The sequence below is a fragment of the Pristis pectinata genome, unplaced genomic scaffold (genome assembly GCF_009764475.1).
Source record: "Pristis pectinata isolate sPriPec2 unplaced genomic scaffold, sPriPec2.1.pri scaffold_126_arrow_ctg1, whole genome shotgun sequence".
In the NCBI taxonomy this organism is placed as follows: Eukaryota; Metazoa; Chordata; class Chondrichthyes; order Rhinopristiformes; family Pristidae; genus Pristis; species Pristis pectinata.
Genome location: NW_026262470.1, coordinates 62,810 through 83,948, shown reverse-complemented (window position 1 = coordinate 83,948; position 21,139 = coordinate 62,810). Strand labels below are relative to the sequence as shown.

Sequence of the window (21,139 nt, the reverse complement as noted above, 5' to 3'; positions counted from 1 at the left end):
TGGTCTTCCAAATAATATCTCCACTGGGGTTAGTCCTGTGCTAGTGTGCGGGGTAATCCTCATTTCAAAGAGGGCCAGGGGGAGTACCTTCAACCAATTCAGCCCTGTCTCCTCAAATCAAATTACAATTTATCCCAGACTATGTTTCCAATCGAACACTATTTCCAAATGAACTCTGTAGTACTACTTTATGTTTCCAGATGAACTCTGTTTCCAAACGAACTCTGTAGTACTACTTTATGTTTCCAGATGACCTTATGTATACCAAACAAACTTATTTATTCCATACGAACTCGAATTCCAAATGAACCTTAATTCTGAATGAACTTATACCAAATGAATAAGTACTTATTTTTATACCATATGACCTTTTCTCAACAAAAACCCGCTCCTACCTGTGAATATCTTTGTTCTCTTTCCTGGTGCTTTTTGGATCTCGGCAGGGAACCAGATCTACCTCGGACGAGGGACCATAATGTTCCCTGAGGTCAACGTATGAGTCAGACACAAGGGGCCTGGAGGCGCCCTTATTTCTCCCGTTGACCTTCCGAACGCCACCTGCCGCTTACTCAGTCCAGAGGGATCCAGGTATCCCAGCGAGATCCTGCTGACTACACCAATGTGAAAGTTGACCCGCGCTGTAATAAATCAGTCGTTAAGGTGTGTACAGAGTGAGAACATCAGATGTTCAAGATCTGATCGAGCACAATACCGGAAACAGCCATGACTGCCAGATAGGTTGCTTGCACTGCTCGCAAACGCGAACCCCATCCTAGTGCAACTTAATCCATTTTGGCAGAATAATAGCCAACGGGATGCTGTTGGACTGCATCTTCTTGAGTCAAGATGGCCGTCATGTAGCCGTGTTTCTCATTGACATGTAGAGTGAACGGTTTACCAGTGTCTGAGATTCCTAATGCAGGAGCTGTGCATAATGCTGCCTGTAGAGTTTGAAACGCCTTCAGTTGTTCATCAGTGAGAGTCACAGGGGCGTCTGAGCATTTGTTGCCCTTCAGCGGATTGTTGAGCAGTTGTGCGATTTCATTACATGCCCTATTGTAGTTACACACACAGGGAAATGATCGGGGCTGCCGGACTGTTGCCGGTGGTTTTGCTGATTTGACAGCCTTCGTATGATCCTCGGTGATTTCCCGCTTACCTTGGGGAAATTCTTTGTCCCAAGTAAATTACTTCCTCCCGTTGCAATTGTGCCTTGTCCAAACTTGCGTTGTGTCCCCTGGAGGACAGATAATCAAGTGAGGAGAGTACATCGCATTCATACTGGTCAGGTACAATCAGGACATCATCCACGTATTGTATGATGGTCGAATCAATGGTTGGTCGGTCCCTCGCGGTCGTGTAACGGTTAGCGCAACACTGTTACAGCGCCAGCGACCCGGGTTCAATTCCGGCCGCTGTCTGTAAGGAGTTTGTACGTTCTCCCCGTGTCTGCATGGGTTTCCTCCGGGTGCTCCGGTTTCCTCCCACATTCCAAAGACGTACGGGTTAGGAAGTTGTGGGCATGCTATGTTGGCACCGGAAGCGTGGTAACACTTGCGGGCTGCCCCCAGAACACTCTACTCAAAAGGTGCATTTCACTGTGTGTTTCGATGTACCTGTGACTAATAAAGAAATCTTATCTTGTCACATGTTGTCTTAGGGCCATGTGGTAGACAGTTGGGCTGTTGTGGAACCCCGTGGCAGCCTCGTCCACTGGTATTGCTGTCCGTTGACTGTGAAAGCCAACCGCAGTTGACATGCAGGAGCCAGGAGTGCAGACCAGAGCCCGTTGTCCATGTCAATAACTGTGAACCACTTGTGTGACGGTTTCAGTGCTTTGAGAATGGTCGATGGGTCGGCCATTGGAGGGGTTAACTTGTCAGTACATTGATTAGCGACCCCGTAATCCACTGTCAGTCTCCAGTTTCCATTCACTTTCTTAACAGGCCACTGTTTGATGGACTGTGAGCTTTGACAAGAATCCCTCGTTCCTCCAGCTGGTTGTCAATAAGTTAAATACCTTCCATAGGTAGGTTCTGCTTAGTACATGGGGGCACCTTTCCAGTGAAAAGGCAGGCACAGTAGTGTAGCGGTTAGCGTAATGCTTTACAGCACCAGAGACCTGGGTTCAATTCCGGCTGCTGTCTGTAGGGAGTCTGTACGTTCTCCTCGCGTGTCTGTGTGGGTTTCCTCCGGGTGCTCCGGTTTCCTCCCACATTCCAAAGACATACGGGTTAGGAAGTTGTGGGCACGCTATGTTGGCGCTGGAAGCGTGGCAACACTTGCGGGCTGCCCCCAGAACACTCTACGCAAAAGATGCATTTCACTGTGTGTTTCGATGTACCTGTGACTAATAAAGAAATCTTATCTTGTCACATGTTGTCTTAGGGCCATGTGGTAGACAGTTGGGCTGTTGTGGAACCCCGTGGCAGCCTCGTCCACTGGTATTGCTGTCCGTTGACTGTGAAAGCCAACCGCAGTTGACATGCAGGAGCCAGGAGTGCAGACCAGAGCCCGTTGTCCATGTCAATAACTGTGAACCACTTGTGTGACGGTTTCAGTGCTTTGAGAATGGTCGATGGGTCGGCCATTGGAGGGGTTAACTTGTCAGTACATTGATTAGCGACCCCGTAATCCACTGTCAGTCTCCAGTTTCCATTCACTTTCTTAACAGGCCACTGTTTGATGGACTGTGAGCTTTGACAAGAATCCCTCGTTCCTCCAGCTGGTTGTCAATAAGTTAAATACCTTCCATAGGTAGGTTCTGCTTAGTACATGGGGGCACCTTTCCAGTGAAAAGGCAGGCACAGTAGTGTAGCGGTTAGCATAATGCTTTACAGCACCAGAGACCTGGGTTCAATTCCGGCTGCTGTCTGTAGGGAGTCTGTACGTTCTCCTCGCGTGTCTGTGTGGGTTTCCTCCGGGTGCTCCGGTTTCCTCCCACATTCCAAAGACATACGGGTTAGGAAGTTGTGGGCACGCTATGTTGGCGCTGGAAGCGTGGCAACACTTGCGGGCTGCCCCCAGAACACTCTACGCAAAAGATGCATTTCACTGTGTGTTTCGATTTACGTGTGACTAATAAAGATCTTACCTGATCTTAAACGTGACAGGGTCCATTCCCAGCGGGCCACAGTCACTTTTGTCCTTCGACCATATTGGGTGATTTGTTAGTTCAGATTTGACCAAACACACGAGGTTCCAGATGACCTTACCCTTCACGAACTCAAGGGTGGAGCTCAGAGTCAACAAGACATCCGTCCCAAGGAGAGGTCTCCCACCCAGAACTGTATTTTTCGTAGATGAGGACCAAGCTGTACTTCAACCGGCCTGGTTTTGGTTCAAGGCATTTTCTTTCCTCCAGCGCCATGTGCACATCTGCGAATATTGGTCAGTGATACTTTGCAGATTTGGGCAATAGTTTCGGTTGTACACATTGGCTCAGGTATACAGCACATTTATTTTCAATCACTAGTGTAACAAATAGACCGTCTGTTTTTTTTTTGCTCTATCAGGGTGAACGAGGGCTCTAGAGAAGTCACTTCTTGACTTTGCGACTGCATTGATTACGTCAAAAAGTTGCCTTCGTTGATCAGTGGTGATCTGCGGAAACCGTGCCATCCAGTCAAGGTGTTCCGACACTGGTGGAGCGGGTGATTGAACCTGTCTCTGTTGACCACCTTGTTTCCCAGCCCAACAACTCCTAGCCCAGTGTCCCATTTTACCACAACAGTGACATGCTCCTTGGTCTTGCTTCTCTCATTGGTCAGCAATTAGTCCCACCTGTAATGTCCTTACTCGAACTTCCGTGTCCCGTTCCACTCGTTTAGCGTTATTCACTAACTGCCCGTATGAAGTGTTAGGTTCATTCCAGTTGGATTTTGTCAACCTGACTATCCTGGCTTCAGGCCATCCATGAAGGATCCCTTGATGTTATCTTCACTTAACGCTGGCACTCCTGAGTGGTTCCGCCACAATGTCCTCATATTCAGGGACGTCCTCGAATTCCTTTGCTTGCAACCGACTACCTTTCCCCAGTCTGCGAGTGTTGGGGTCTATTCATTCAACCAGAGCTTAACGGCACGCCAACCACCTCCTAGGTTTTGTTTATCATCTCCCGTGTCAGTACTAACACTACGCATCAACTAGGGATAACATGGTGGCCAGAATTTGGATGCTGACATACGGGTGCAGGCTGTATATATTCTTAATATGCAGAAGTTTAGTCCAGGTCTTCAGGATGTGGGATCTCCTTGGATCATCTATCAATTTTCTCAGGTTCAGCAGGTTGGTGAGAAAACACTCATCTTTTTACATAGGATCCATCATCATCCACAAGTGTTCACAGGATAAAGGAGCAGAAGTAGGCCATTCGGCCCATTGAGTCTGCTCCGCTACCTCACCATTGGCTAAACTATTCTCCCATCCAGCCCCAGTTCCCGGCCTTTTCCCCATATCCCTTGATACCCCGACTAATTAGATACCTATCAATCTCCACCTTAAACACTCCCAATGATCGGGCCTCCACAGCCGTACGTGGCAACGAATTCCACAAATCCACAACCCTCTGGCTAAAGAAATTTCTCCTCATCTCTGTTCTAAACGGGTATCCTCTAATTCTAAGACTGTGCCCCCGAGTCCTGGACTCACCCACCAAGGGAAACAGCTTGGCCACATCTACTCTGTCCAGTCCTTTCAACATTCAAAATGTTTATATGAGGTCCCCTCTCATTCTTCTGTACTCCAGTGAGTACAGTCCAAGAGCCGACAAACGCTCCTCATACGTCAGCCCTTTCATTCCAAGAATCATCCTCGTAAATCTTCTCTGAACCCTCTCCAACATCTGGACATCCTCCCTAAGATAAGGGGCCCAAAACTGCACACGGTCTCACCAGTGCCTCATAGAGCCTCATCAACACCTCCTGACTTTTATACGTTATACCTCTCGAAACGAATGCCAGCATAGCATTCTCTTTTCTTACCGCCTGCGCATTCCTGTGACTTGGACACCAACAGGGCTGCCAGCCCTCTTTCCTCATTGTTGCCATCATCGCTTGAATTACTAGAGGTCGCTGTTGTACCAGTATCACGTCTGTTCTGCCATTCCTCCAAGTTCGGACGGAGGCGATGCTTTGAGTTATTGTCTGATGTCGGGGGTGTATCCCAAGGGGGAGGACCAGTGACAGGGCACACTGTCTCAGTTTGTCTCTGAGCCTTGTACACCTCACTTCGACTCCGTCACACTTCCCCTTTCGTTTCCCCACTCGTTCAGTCGACGCACGGATTTGTTCTTTAGATTTTTTTTAACGGTCTTTATCACGCTGACCTTGTAATTTGTCACGGCCCTCCTTTTCCTTTTTCACTTGTTCAGTTCACACACGTATCTGATCTTTACATTTTTCCACCGTAATTGTCACACTGACTTTGCAACTGAACACGTTCTCTCTCTCCCATAGTTGTGATGGGACGGCTGACGTCCGTCCAGATCTTTCTCCTCTCCCTCAGGCATTCTCTGGCTCTTACCCCATGCCCTTTTCCTATCACCCAGCAGCCAGATCCCATTAGACTCAGCATCGATGGTATATTTTGTTCCGGTTTGGTCGCTGATCTTGCCCAGTTGGAATACTTTGTTCAGATAAGAACTCGAACCCTCAGTCACCTGTTCACACGTAACAACTGGAGGTTCAGTTCCCCCTTTCTCTTAAGTAGGTATCTTGTCTAATTTGGCCATGGTGTTAAATCTCCTCCCACTACACATAGAGAAATTAGTTGCCAGCTTACCGGAACTCCCTTAGCCCCTGTCACTAGATTGCTCAGCTAAAATTCAAACGGACCATGCACAGCCAACTAGTGTGATTTAACTTCATTTAAAGGATAGAATAGAGTAGAATAGGAAACAATACAATACAGTACAATACAATAGAGTATCCACAGGTTTTAACTTCAGTCTTAGGCTTCCATAGAACCATAGAACACTACAGCACAGAAAACAGGCCATTCGGCCTTTCTAGTCTGTGCCGAAACTTTATTCCGCTAGTCCCATTGACCTGCACCCAGTCCATAACCCTCCAGACCTCTCCCGTCCATGTATCTATCCAATTTATTCTTAAAACTTAAGAATGGGCCCGCACTTACCACGTCAGATGGCAACCCGTTCCACACTCCCACCACTCTCTGAGTGAAGAAGTTCCCCCTAAACCTTTCCCCGTTCACCCTAAAGCCATGTCCTCTCATACTTATCTCTCCTAATCTAGCTGGAAAGAGCCTACTCTCATTAACTGTCTATACCCCTCATAATTTTGTAAACCTCTATCAAATCTCCTCTCATTCTTCTACGCTCCAAGGAATAAAGTCCTAACCTGTTCCATCTTTCCCTGTAACTCAACTCCTGAAGACCCGGCAACATTCTAGTAAATCTCCTCTGCACTCTTTCGATCTTACTAATATCCTTCCTATAATTAGGTGACCAGAACTGCACACAATACTCCAAATTTGGCCTCACCAATGTCTTATACAACCTCACCATAACATCCCAACTCCTGTACTCAATATTTATGAATGCCAGGATGTCAAAAGCCGCCTTTACAACTCTGTTGACCTGCGACGCTACTTTCAGGGAATTATGTATCTGAGCTCCCAGATCCCTTTGTTCCTCCGCACTCCTCAGTGCCCTACCATTTCCTGTGTATGCCCTACCTTGATTTGTCCTTCCAAAATGCAACACCTCACACTTACTTTAAATAGTGTGCTGAAGTAAGAACGAGGTGCCCCTCTGACGATTAGGGAAGTAAGAAGGAAGCTCTTACCTCCTGTTAAATGTGCACACCGAAACTGTCCCCGTCCTCTGGGATTCTCCCATGTCCTTAATCCTCTCAATGACCCTGCTGGCTACACCAGGTTGTTGGATCTGGAGATGATGTTGCCTGGGAGGTTCTCTGGAAGGCGCAAATCTTATGGTTACAGCCGACTTATTCGATGTTCGTCAAAGCTCAGGTCAAGCAGTGTCAGCTTGAAACAGCAAGCAGCAGCAAAGAGCAGCAAGGAACAAAGAACCTGTCCTCGTGCTCTCTCTTTATACTACAAGCTAGTTCAAGCTGGATAGATAAGGGAGTCTTCTCTGATAGGAACATCAAGGACAGTCTTGATTTACGCTGCCTTGGCACCTCAGACTTACAAAGAAACTACAGAACCAGCAACACTAGCCAGCATAATCAAAGACCCCCACCCACCCAGGTCATTCTCTCTTCTCTCCTCTTCCATCGGGCAGAAGATACAGAAGCCTGAGGGCACGTACCACCAGGCTCAAGGACAGCTTCTATCCCACGGTGATAAGACTATTGAACGGTTCCCTTATACAATGAGATGGACTCTGACCTCACGATCTACCTTGTTGTGACCTTGCACCTTATTGCACTGCACTTTCTCTGTAGCTGTGACACTTTACTCTGTACTGTTATTGTTTTTACCTGTACTATATCAATGCACTCTGTACTACCTCAATGCACTCTGTACGACCTCAATGCACTCTGTACTACCTCAATGCACTCTGTACTACCTCAATGCACTCTGTACTACCTCAATGCACTCCGTACTAACCCAATGCACTCTGTACTACCTCAACGCACTCTGTACTATCTCAATGCACTCTGTACTATCTCAGTGCGCTCTGTACCACATCAATGCACTCCGTACTAACCCAATGCACTCTGTACTACCTCAACGCACTCTGTACTAAACACAATGCGCTCTGTACTACCTCAACGCACTCTGTACTACCTCAATGCACTCTGTACTACCTCAATGCACTCTGTACTAACCTAATGCGCTCTGTACTACCTCAACGCGCTCTGTACTACCTCAACACGCTCTGTACTACCTCAACGCACTCTGTACTACCTCAGTGCACTCTGTACTAACCCAATGCACTCTGTACTACCTCAACGCACTCTGTACTAAACTCAATGCGCTCTGTACTACCTCAACGCACTCTGTACTACCTCAATGCACTCTGTACTAACCCAACGCGCTCTGTACTACCTCAACGCATTCTGTACTACCTCAACGCGCTCTGTACTAACCCAATGCACTCTGTACTACCTCAGTGCACTCTGTACTAACCCAATGTAACTGCACTGTGTAACGAATTGACCTGTACATTCGGTTTGCAAGACGTTATTCACTTTACCTCGGTACAAGTGACAATAATAAACCAATACTAATACTACAAATTACTGAAAATCTACAGAAAGTTTGCAGGTGATTATACAAACATATGAGCAAGCATAACAAAAGTTAAACCACAAGACCAAATAACAATTTAAATAGCAATTTAGGCCCCAGTCCAGCACCCCCCACAACTCGCTCTCTGTGATCTGCCCTCAGCTCACTGCTGAACTCATCCGGGATGGAAGGTGCCTACCCCAGAAACCCACCCATCATGGAGAGTGCCTACATGAGGGAGGTCCAGCGGAGGATGGACAACAGCCACAAGGTAGTTTCCCTAAACCCTGCCGGGAGGGGGTTGGGGTTGGGGTGGGGCGCGAATCAAGCTTGCAACTGCTGTCTTTCGTTCACCGAGTAGAGAGTTCAAAGTGGGAAGGGGGGGGGGTACACAAGAAAATAGGAACCACACCTTGGTGGAGGCAGACGGGTGGCCGACGTTTCCGGTCAAGAACCTGCACGAGGTTCCAGAGTGTAGAGGGGGAGACGGCCAGTGTAATGAGGGGTGAGGAAGGGGCTGGCAAGCAATAGGTGAGGGGGGGGTGTGACGGGCAGGTTGAGCCAGGTGGGCAAAGGAGGGATGGGTGATTGGTGGAGCCAGACGTGGGATGGACGATGGACAGGTGGAACCAGGGGAACAAAACTGAGTATAGGGGGGTGTAGGGGAGGTGGGGAGCTTGGGGAAGGGTGTGAGTGGGGTTGGAAGTGGGAGGAGGTGGGGTGGGGTCGGAGAAAGGAAGGCAGGGTGCAGGTCAAAGAAACCAGGACAAGCCACAGTCCTTCGAAGATGTCCCGCCTTTCGATATCATCATGGTTGATCTGCCACAGACTTCATCTCCTCTTCTACGCCATTCCCCACAGGTCTCAGTCCCCCCCCCCCCCACCCCTTCCAATCTCTCAAACATCCATCCACCCCCCCCTTTAAACACGTCCACCACCCTCTGAGAGGAGAGGTTCCTCCACCCCTCTGTGTCAAACGACTGGCCCCCTCATCTTGTGCCTCTGTCCCCTTGTCCAATACTCTCCCACTGGTTCGAACATCTCCACATCTCCCCTGTCACACCCCCCCCACACAGGACCCTACATCTTGCATATAAAATTATGACAGGCATAGATAAGATAGAAGCAGGAAGGTTGTTTCACACACACACACACACACACACACACACACACACACACACACACACACACACACACACACACACACACACACACACCAAAAGAGACACACATGCACACACGCACACATACACACATGTACACACGCACACAGACACAGAGACACTCACACAGAGACACACACACTCTCACACACTCACACACACACACACTCTCACACACACAGACGCGCACACTAACACACACACACACAAACACACACACTCACAAACACAGAAACACACGTGCACACTCTCACACACAGACACACACACTAACACGCACACACATTCACACACGCACGCACACACACACGGTCTCACACACACACTCACACATAGACACACACACTCACAAACAGACACACACACAGACGCACACACCCACACACACAAACACACACACTCACACACACATAGAAACACACTCACACACACACTCTCACACACAGACACACACACTAACACGCACACACATTCACACACACACGCACGCACGCATGCACACACACACTCACTCACAGACACACACAGAGGTGGTGGGAATTGAACCCAGGACTCCAGAGCTGTGAGCCAGCAGCTCTACCAGCTGTGTCACTGTGCTGCCCCCCCCCCCTCACTACTGGAGTGACTCGGTGCCTGCTATGCATTGAATCCAAGTGCAGTCCATCTGGTTCTCGGCCTCAGCTCCACCGTCCTTCCCCCATAACCCTCAGCTCCTCCGTGGTCGTGTGAGACCGGACTCACGCAGTCGCAAAGTTGTACAGCACAGACACAAGCCCTTCGGCCCATCGCACTACTGCTGGCCTTCATATACACCTATCTGTACTAATCCCCACATTAATTCCATATCCCTCTACGCCCTCCTCATCCGAGGTGCCTCTTAAACGTTGTCACTGTTCCTGCCTCGCCACCGCCTCCTCTGGCAGCTCTTTCCAGGTAGCAGCTACTCTCTGTGAAAAATTTACCCCTCAGATCTCCCTTAAACCTCCTCCTCCTCCTCCCCTTCCTCACCTTATACCTATATCGTCTAGTTTTAGACACCCCTATCATAGAAACATAGAAAACCTACAGCACAATTCCGGTCCACAAAGCTGTGCCAAACATGTCCCTACCTTAGAAATTACCGGGCCTACCCATAGCCCTCTATTTTTCTCAGCTCCATGTACCTATCCAACAGTCTCTTAAAAGACCCTATCGTATCCGCCTCCACCACCGTTGCCGGCAGCCCATTCCACTATCATGGCACTATTGCCCCTCAGGGACTGGTATTCACTCCAGGAAAAACAGTCCCAGCCTATCCGGCCTCTCCTTATAACTCAAGCCCTCCGGTCCCGGCAACATCCCCGTGAACCTATCCCGCACCCTCTCCGGCTGAATCCCACGCCTCACATAGTGCGGTGACCAGAACCGCACACAGTACTCCAGGTGCGGTCTCACCAAACGATGTGTGTCGTGACGTCCCCCACTTCTCATACTTCGGCTGACGGAGGCAAGCATACCATACACCTTCCTCGCCATCCCATCCCACCTTCAGGGACCAGCTGCTAATTCAGTTTCCAGGCGCTCCAGCTTGTACCGCCTGCCTCCCTCTCCTCGCTGCCAGTTGTCAGTAAGAGCGAGAGAGGAGCAGAGAGTGGTGCTGAGACCCAGACGAGAAGACCAGCATCTCCCCTTGCCCTTGGCTTTGGGCAGTCGACCTCACAGAACATCCCCATTGTTGAGAAGAGGATGACGTCACACAGATGTGCAGCCTTTCAGACAGCCCCTTCCACCCCGCAGCCCGCTGATCCAGTGACACACAAGACAGGGCGTGCAGCACCATGATGGTTGTAAGTCATGACGCCTCTCTGACAAAAAGATTTGAGCCCAAACTCACCGTCAATGTTTACTCAGGCAGATGTCTCCACATTCATTGGTGCTCCCCCCAGGAGGATATCTGTACACTGACCAGTGTCCTTCAGTCCCTCTCCCTCAGGGGGTATCTGTACACTGACCAGTGTCCCTCAGTCCCTCTCCCTCAGGGGGAGATCAGTACACTGACCGGTGTCCCTCAGTCCCTCTCCCTCAGGGGGATATCTGTACACTGACCGGTGTCCCTCAGTCCCTCTCCCTCAGGGGGGTATCTGTACACTGACCAGTGTCCCTCAGTCCCCCTCCCTCAGGGGGGTATCTGTACACTGACCGGTGTCCCTCAGTCCCTCTTGTTTGAGGCCTTGCAGATTCCACTGTCTAAAGACCCTTTAACCAGTGAAGTATCAGTCCAGAACAGAGAAGACATCATCAAAATCGGGAACCCTGATGAACACTAGAACAGGAGTAGTCCGTGCAGTTCCTTGAGTCTGCTCCCTTGTACTCTAACATCCTGGCTCATTTCTGCAGCTGGTCCATTTTTCCTCCTGATCCTCATATCCCTGGATCCCCTGGAGTCCTGGAGTCTGTGTCTCCCTTGGGGATAAGCAACAATTGAGCGTCCATCGCTCAGTGGGGCAGGGGGGTTCCAAGGTCTCTGAACCCTCCCAGCGAGGAAGTTTCGTCCTGGCCTCTCCGTCCCAGGAGGAAAGCGGAGTCTCCGCGCCCACTGCGTCGCTCCCTCTCAGAATGAGATCGCAGTACTGCTCCTGGATCGTAGGCTTGAGTTTCTGAGGATTAGAGTGGGAGTTGGCGACTCCGTCCCTTGGCCCCTGCTCCCCAGTTCAATAAGGTCACAGTCTCAGATCCCCTCCCTAGCCACAGTCCCCGTCAGCTTCATCTCCCCTGTAGCCCTGCCTCTCTCCGCCTTGAATCTATTCAGTGACTTCCCCTCCATGGGTAGAGAATTGCAGCGTCTCGACCCATCGTGTTGACGGTTCCTTCTCCGCCCCCAACGGATGCTGCTCGACCCACCGAGCTCCTCTGGCAGTTGCTCCAGATTCCAGAATCTGCAGTCTCTTGTGTCTCCGATCAGAGTCATAGAAACAGGCCCTTTGGCCCAACTGCTCCATGCTGACCAGGGTGACGTCTAGGCTAAACCTATTTGCCTTCATTTGACCCAAATCCCTCTGAACCTTTCCAATCTATGTACCTGTCCAAGTGTCTTTTAAATCTATTAATGTACCTGCCTCAACCACTTCCTGTGGCAGCTCATTCCATATACGGACCACCTCTGGTGAAAAAGGTTGCCCCTCAGGTTCCTATTACATCTCTCCCCTCTCACCTTAAACTCATGCCCAACCCTGGGAAAAACGCTGTGTGCATTCAGCCTATCTGTGCCCCTCGTGATTTATACACATCTATTAGATCACCCCTCATTCTCCTACGCTCCATTCTCTGGCTGTCTTGGTGTAGCAGCCAGCATAATCAAAGACCCCACCCACCCGGGTCATTCTCTCTTCTCTCCTCTTCCATCGGGTAGAAGATACAGGAGCCTGAGGGCACGTACCACCAGGCTCAAGGACAGCTTCTACCCCACTGTGATAAGACTATTGAATGGTTCCCTTATACGATGAGATGGACTCTGACCTCACGATCTACCTTGTTGTGACCTTGCACCTTATTGCACTGCACTTTCTCTGTAGCTGTGACACTTTACTCTGTACTGTTATTGTTTTTACCTGTACTACCTCAATGCACTCTGTACTACTTCAATGTAACTGCACTGTGTAATGAATTAACCTGTATGATCGGTTTGCAAGACAAATTTTTTACTGTACCTCGGTACAAGTGACAATAATAAACCAATACCAATACCAGTGATTAAAAGTCCTAGCCTGCTCACCCCCACTCAGTCCCTCGAGCGTTGGCAACATCCTCGTAAATCTTTTCTGTACTCTTTCCAGCCTAGTGACATGTTTCCTATAGCAGGGTGACCAAAATTGAAGATAATATTCCAAATGTGGCCTCACCAATATCTTGTACAACTGCAATATAACTTCCCAACTTCTGTACTCAGTGCCCTGACCGATGAAGGCCAGCGTGCCAAACGCCTCCTTCGACACCCTGTCTACCTGCGATGCCACTTTCAGGGAACCATGTATTTGTACCCCTGGGTCCCTCTGTTCTACAACACTCCCCAGGCCCTGCCGTTCACTGTGAAAGTCCTACCGTGATCTGTCTTCCCAAAATGCAACACCTCGCACCTATCTGAATTAAACTCCATTTGCCGTTCCTCAGCCCACTTACCCAGCTGATTGAGATCCCTCTGTAAACCCTGATAACCATATTCACTGTCTACGACACCATCTATTTTAGTGTCACCTGCAAACTTACTGACCATACCTCGTACATTCTCATCCATATCGTTCATCTCGATGACAACCAGCAATGGGCCCAGCACTGACCCCCGAGGCACACCACTAGTCACGGGCCTCCAGTCGGAAAAACAACCTTCCAGCATCATTCCCTGCTTCCTACCACCAAGCCAATTATGTATGCCAGCTCTCCCTGGAACCCATGCAATCTAACTTTCCATAGCAACCCACCATGTGGAACCTAATGAAAGGCCTTACTGAAGTCCATGTAGACCATGTCTACCACCCTGCCCTCATTGACCTTCTTGGGTACTTCTTCAAAAAACTATCATAAGACATGTTCTCCCACGCACAAAGCCACATAGACTATCCCTATTCAACCCCTGTCTTTCCAAATGCTTGTATGTGTAATCTTCTCCAGCAACTGACCTACCACAGATGTTTGGCTAACTGGACTTTCGTTTCTGGGTTTTTCTTGCAGCCCTTCTTAAACAAAGACATAACATTAGCCATCCTCCAGTCCTCTGGTACCTCACCCGTGGCTAACAATGATGCTTATATCTCAGCCAGGGCTCCCACAATGCCTTCTCTATCTTCCCATAGTGTTCTTGGATGTACCCAGTCAGGCCCCAAAGATTTATCTACCTTCAGACATTTCAAGACATCCAGCAACCCCTCTGCTGAAAAGCAAACCATCCTCAAGACATCCCCATCAACTATCTTGTTCCGAAGTCTTCATGTATTTCTCCATGGCAAAAATATTCATTGAGGACCGTACCCATCTGCTGTGGCTCCACACTTGGATGTCCACTTTGGTCTTTGAGGGGACCTATTCTCTCCCCAGTTATTCTCCTTCCCTTAATATACTTCTGAAATCTCCCTGGATTCTCCTTGTCTTCTCTGCCAGAGCTATCTCATGCCCCCAAAGATTCCGGAGTGGAAATTCCACCCTGTCTCCATCTTAACCAAGATAAGATAAGATTTCTTTATTAGTCACATGTACATTAAAACACACAGTGAAATGCACCTTTTGCGTAGAGTGTTCTGGGGGCAGCCCGCAAGTGTCGCCACGCTTCCAGCACCAACATAGCGCGCCCACAACTTCCTAACCCGTACGTCTTTGGAATGTGGGAGGAAACCGGAGCACCCGGAGGAAACCCACGCAGACACGGGGAGAACATACAAACTCCTTACAGACAGCGGCGCGAATTGAACCCGGGTCGCTGGTGCTGTAATAGTGTTACGCTAACTGCTACACTACCGTGCCTGCCCAGGGCAACGCCTCATCCTGAAACTCTCCCCCAACCCCAGTTCTGGATTCCCCCCACCAGGCCAAACGCCCTCTCAGCATCTCCCCTGTCAAGCAATCCTTCCCCTCCCCTCACAATCTCACACCTTTCATTAAGGTCACCTCTGGTACCTCAAAACGCCCTGCAGCACTCCCCGCTTCCTCTAAACACTTCAGTGCAGGGACGTAGTCAATGCTCAAACGCCCCACGCAGAGAGATACGGTAAGGAGAGAGTGGGTGCAGGAGCAATGGGTCACAGTTGAGAAATAACGGGACGCAGCGGGAGAGCTGCTACCCCCCAGCTCCAGCGGCACAGGTTCGATCCCGACCTCCGCCGCTGTCTGTCTGCGTGGGGTTTGCACCTCCTCCCTGTGACCACTCTCCCCCCTCCTCCCTCCCCCTCCTCACCCCTTCCCCCCAACCCGCTCCCTCCCCCTCCCCACCCACTCCTCCCCATCCCTCCTCCCTCCCTCCCCCCTCCCCCTCACCTTCCCTCCCCTCCACATCGCCTCCTCCCCACCACTCCCCCCTCCCTCCCCCCACTCCCCCCTCCCTCCACCCCCCTCCCTCCCCTCCCACCCTCCCCCTGCCCCCACCCCCACTACCCCCCTCCCCAACCCCTCCCCTACCCCTCTCCCCCTCCCCCTTCCCCCACACCCCTCTGTCTGCCGCACTCCCCACTCCTCCCCTCCCCACACCCTACCCCTCCCCCCTCCCCGCCCACTCCCCCTACCACCCCCCTCCCTACTCCCCCTCCCCTTCCCCCCATCCCCCCCTCCCCCCTCCCCCAACTCCCCCCCCTTGTCCGCCCCCTTCCCCCTCCCCACGCCGACCGGGGCTCCGGTTCCCTCCCATGTCCCAAAGACGTGCAGGGTCAGTGGGTTAATCGGCAGCTGGGAACTGCTCCCCCCCACCCCCCGGTGTGTGGGGTGGGGGAATAAGGATGGATATGGGGAATGGGATATTCCTGAGGATCAAAGGGCCGAATGGCCTCCCCTCAGTAGGGAATAAGGTGAGCGCCCGGTAACACGATGTGCTCTCCCGCAGAGTCGACTGCACCTGACAGAACGACAGCGTGTGCAGACCGGGCTGAGGCGAGAGCAGCGGACCCCCGAGGGGCTGGGTGGGCCCTCAGCCACCGCCGGCCGCAGCTACGACAAACCGTGGGTCAGCACGATGGCCAGTAACAGAAAGGTGCGCAGGTCAGGGTGGGGGGCTGGGGGGTGTGGCCTGGGGAGCCCCGTGGGGGCAGTCCCGTGAGGGGAACATATCCTCGCTCGTCCGAAACTCACCAGCCCCTCCCCTCCTCACAAAACTCCCCGTTCCCCCTCCCCACAAAACTCCCCGTTCCCCCTCCCCACAAAACTCTGCATTCCCCCTCCACACAAAACTCTGCATTCCCCCTCCCCACAAAACTCCCCGTTCCCCCCCCACAAAACTCGCCATTCCCCCTCCCCACAAAACTCACCGTTACCCCCTCCCCACAAAACTCCCCATTCCCCCTCCCCACAAAACTCCCCGTTCCCCCTCCCCACAAAACTCCCCGTTACCCCCCACAAAACTCCGCATTCCCCCTCCCCACAAAACTCCCCGTTCCCCCTCCCCACAAAACTCTGCATTCCCCCCCCCACAAAACTCCGCATTCCCCCTCCCCACAAAACTCCCCGTTACCCCTCCCCACAAACCTCCACATTCCCCCCCCATCAAAACTCCCCATTCCTCCCCACAAAACTCCCCATTCCCCCCCAACAAAACTCACGGTTACCCCTCCCCACAAACCTCCCGTTACCCCCCCACAAAACTCCCTGTTCCCCCCCACAAAACTCCGCATTCCCCCTCCCCACAAACCTCCGCATTCCCCCTCCCCACAAAACTCACCGTTACCCCTCCCCACAAAACTCCCCGTTCCCCCCCCACAAAACTCCGCATTCCCCCTCCCCACAAAACTCCCCATTTCCCCCCTACAAAACTCCACATTCCCCCTCCCCACAAAACTCTGCATTCCCCCTCCCCACAAAACTCCCCGTTCCCCCCCAACAAAACTCACGGTTACCCCTCCCCACAAACCTCCCGTTACCCCCCCACAAAACTCCCTGTTCCCCCCCCACAATACTCCGCATTCCCCCTCCCCACAAAACTCCCCGTTCCCCCCCACAAAACTCCACATTCCCCCTCCCCACAAACCTCCGCATTCCCCCTCCCCACAAAACTCTGCCTTCCCCCTCCCCACAAAACTCCCCGTTCCCCCTCCCCACAAAACTCCCCGTTCCCCCCCACAAAACTCCCCATTCCCCCTCCCCACAAAACTCACTGTTACCCCTCCCCACAAAACTCCTCGTTCCCCCTCCCCACCAAACTCCCCGTTCCCCCTCCCCACAAAACTCCCCGTTCCCCCTCCCCACAAAACTCCCCGTTCCCCCCCCACAAAACTCCCCATTCCCCCTCCCCACAAAACTCACTGTTACCCCTCCCCACAAAACTCCTCGTTCCCCCTCCCCACCAAACTCCCCGTTCCCCCTCCCCACAAAACTCCCCGTTCCCCCTCCCCACAAAACTCCCCGTTCCCCCCCCCACAAAACTCCCCGTTCCCCCTCCCCACAAAGCTCCTCGTTCCCCCTCCCCACAAAACTCCCCATTCCCCTTCCCCACAAAACTCACTGTTACCCCTCCCCACAAAACTCCCCATTCCCCTGTTCCTGGGGTCTCCTGAAACCTTTCAAGTTCAATAGACAATTTATCGCACAATTAAAAAAACTTACTAAAATCGTATTGTGGAATTAATGGAATAAAATGGAATCAATCAGAAAATCCACCCAACAGGTCCATGGATACGGGCCAAACACAGGCAAACGGGACTCGCTCAGGTGGCCATCTTGGTCAGCACGGCGGTGTTGGGCTGAAGGGCCTTGCTTCCCTGCTGTGCATCTCTGTGACTCTGAGCATGCTGGATTATTGGCGTCTTGCCGCGTCATCAGGCATGACAGCCTCTGTGCATTACAGAAGGTAATGGCTCCTTCGTTGAAAATAACGGCCCCGTGTGCATGCAGGGAGAAATGTGCCCTCCCTCCTCCCCACCACCCACCACCCACCACCACCCCCCACGTGCATTACGGAGAATGACAGTAATGCTATTGGTACTGGTATTGGTATTGGTTTATTATTGTCGCTTGTACCGAGGTCCAGTAAAAAACTTGTCTTCCATACAGATCGTACAGGTCAATTCATTACACAGTGCAGTTACATTGAGTCAGTACAGAGTGCATTGAGGTAGTACAGGTAAAAACAATAACAGTACAGAGTAAAGTGTCACAGCTACAGAGAAAGTGCAGTGCAATAAGGTGCAAGGTCACAACAATGTAGATCGTGAGGTCAGAGTCCATCTCATCGTATAATGGAACTGTTCAATGGTCTTATCACAGTGGAGTAGAAGCTGTCCTTGAGCCTGGTGGTACGTGTCCTCAGGCTCCTGTATCTTCTGCCCGATGGAAGAAGAGAGAAGAGAGAATGTCCCGGGTGGGTGGGGTCTTTGATTATGCTGGCTGCTACACCAAGGCAGTGAGAGGTAAAGACAGAGTCCAAGGAGGGGAGGCTGGCGTCTGTGACACGCTGGGTTGTGTCCACAACTCTCTGTGGTTTCTTGTGGTCCTGGGCAGGGCAGTTGCCGTACCAAGCCGTGATGCATCCAGATAGGATGGTTTCTATGGTGCATCGATAGAAGTTGGTGAGAGTCAAAGGGGACAAACCGGGAAAGTTTCAAGGAGATGTGTGAGGCAAGTTTCTTGTTGCACAGAGAGTGGTGGGTGCCCGGAATGGGCTGCCGGGGAGGTGACGGAAGCAGATACAATAGGGAAGAACCACTCAGACAGGCACATGAACAGGCCGGGGAATGGAGGGGTATGGACCACGTGCAGGCAGACGGGATTGGTAGATTGGCATCTTGGTCGGCACAGACACGATGGGCCAAAGGACCTGCTCCTGTGGTGTGTTGTTCTATGTAGTAGCGGAAGTAGAGAGGAATGACCTCCATGTGTTACTCCCTGGGTAATATTGGGAATAACCGTGGAGAGGAACAGCTGGTGCGTACCGTAACAGACAATGACCTCCTGCGTACAATGGGACCTGTGCCTTACAAAGTCACGGCTATGTTTACCACTGAGAGGAAAGGTAACCTTGTGTTGCCAGAGAATTACAGTCCCCACATACTGCGGAGAATAATAGTCACTGAGTAACGGTAGAGAATGTTTCGATGTACGTGTGACTCATAGATAAATATCCTATCTTGATAGCAAATTTGTGGATGATACCAGAATTGGTGTCATAATGGACGGTGGTTATCTAAGGTTACAACAAGATATTGATCCCTTGGGAAAGAGTGAAAAGGAACAACAGAGAGAATTTAACTCAGACGAGTGTAAAGTGATGGACTTTGGGAAGTTAGACCAGTGTAGAACATACACAGTGAATGACAGGACCCTGGGGAGTGTTGTAGAACAGAGAGACCCAGGGGTACAGGGACACAGTTCCCTGAAAGTGGGGACACAGGTAGACAGGGCGGTGAAGAAGGCATTCGGCACGCTGGCCTTCATCGGTCGGGGCACTGAGTACAGGAGGTGGGATGTCCCATTACAGCTGTACACGTCGTCGGTGAGACTGCCAGCTGGGGTATTGTGTGCAGTTCTGGTTGCCCGGCTGTAGGGAGGGTGGGATTCAGCCAGAGAGGGAAAGGTTCACGGGGACGTCGACGGGACCGGAGGGCTTGAGTTATAAGGAGAGGCCGGACAGGTCTGGGACTGTTTTCCCCGGAGCGAAGGAGGCTGAGCGGTGAACTGAGGGAGGTTTATAAAACCACGAGGGGCGTCGATAAGGCGGACGGTCGCCGTCTTTTTCCCCCCAGGGTAGGGGGAGTCTAAAACTAGAGGGCATGGGTTTAAGGTGAGAGGGGGGAAGGTTTAAAGGGGACGTGAGGGGCAAGTTCTCCACACAGAGGGTAGTGGGTCTGGTGCGACAGGAGGTGACAGAGGCGGGGATAACAACAACACTTAAAAGACACTTGGACAGGTACATGGGTAGGAAAGGTTTAGACGATGTGGCCAAACGCAGGCGAATGGGATTAGCTCCAACAGGTAACTTGATCGGTATGGACGAGTTGGGCCAAAGGGCCTTTTTTTGTGCTGTATAACACTGTGACTCTAACACCACCATGTATTATTGAAAATAGCACCCCCTGCATACTATAGAGAATAACTAATGACCATGTGTCATAAAGTCGTAGAGTCATCCAGCACAGAAACAGGGTGCCCACCAAGCCAGTCCCATTTGCCCGCATTTGACCCATCTCCCTCTCAACCCCTCCTTTCCAAGTACTTATCCAAGTGCCTTTGAAATGTTGTCATTGTACCTGCCTCAACACCACCTCCTCTGGCAGCTCATTCCATGCTCACACCACCCTCTAGAAACATAGAAATGTAGAAAACCTACAGCACAATTCAGGCCCTTTGGCCCACAAAGCTGTGCCGAACATGTCCCTACCTTAGAAATTACCAGGCTCTATTTTTCTCAGCTCCATGAACCGGTCCAACAGTCTCTTAAAAGAGCCTATCGTACCCGCCTCCACCACCGTTGCCGGCAGCCCATTCCCCGCACTCACCACTCTCTGAGTAAAAAACTTACCCCTGACATCTCCTCTGTACCTACTCCCCAGCACCCTAAACCTGTGTCCTCTTGTGGCAACCACTTCAGCCCTATTTTTAATACACAGCACAGGTCCTCCCCAGCTTGCAGCCTGTCCATACGAGCGAACATTTGGGAGACCAGCAGGATGGACTTGCCGGCTGTTCCGGGCCGCGGGCATCTTCTGCCAGGTGGGAACCCGGTTCACGGCCGCATTTCCGACTGGTGAACCGTTCGGGTTTTGAACCGCCCACAGGAACGGATCCTTGTTGAAACCTGGGAGGACCTGTATGGGTTTTTTTTAATATATAGAATCGCAACCACTTGATATTATAGGGAACAATATCTCCCTGTTCATAATACCTGGTGTATTACAGGAAATAACATGCACTGCGTATATTAAAGGGAATAATATCAATGATGTCTATTACTCGGAACAATAGATGGTATTTTAAAGTGTATTCTACCAACTGTAGGAAATACATCCAGGGTGCTCCATTCTACTCTAGTGTTAAAGTTGACTGGCACCTCTGCTAAGAATCAGACAACAGCAGAACCAAGGAACTTACGATAA

General features: G+C 51.2%; 1 protein-coding gene across 1 annotated transcript in view; it reads left to right on the top strand.

Annotated features, from left to right (window-relative positions):
* LOC127567122 (uncharacterized) overlaps positions 1–21,139 on the top strand; it is a 45,458-nt gene that overhangs the window by 8,765 nt on the left and 15,554 nt on the right. Inside the window, exons 2-3 of the mRNA XM_052009811.1 lie at positions 8,383–8,491; positions 15,943–16,089. Coding sequence (XP_051865771.1) covers positions 8,383–8,491; positions 15,943–16,089 — 256 coding nt within the window. The remainder of the gene's footprint in view (positions 1–8,382; positions 8,492–15,942; positions 16,090–21,139) is intronic.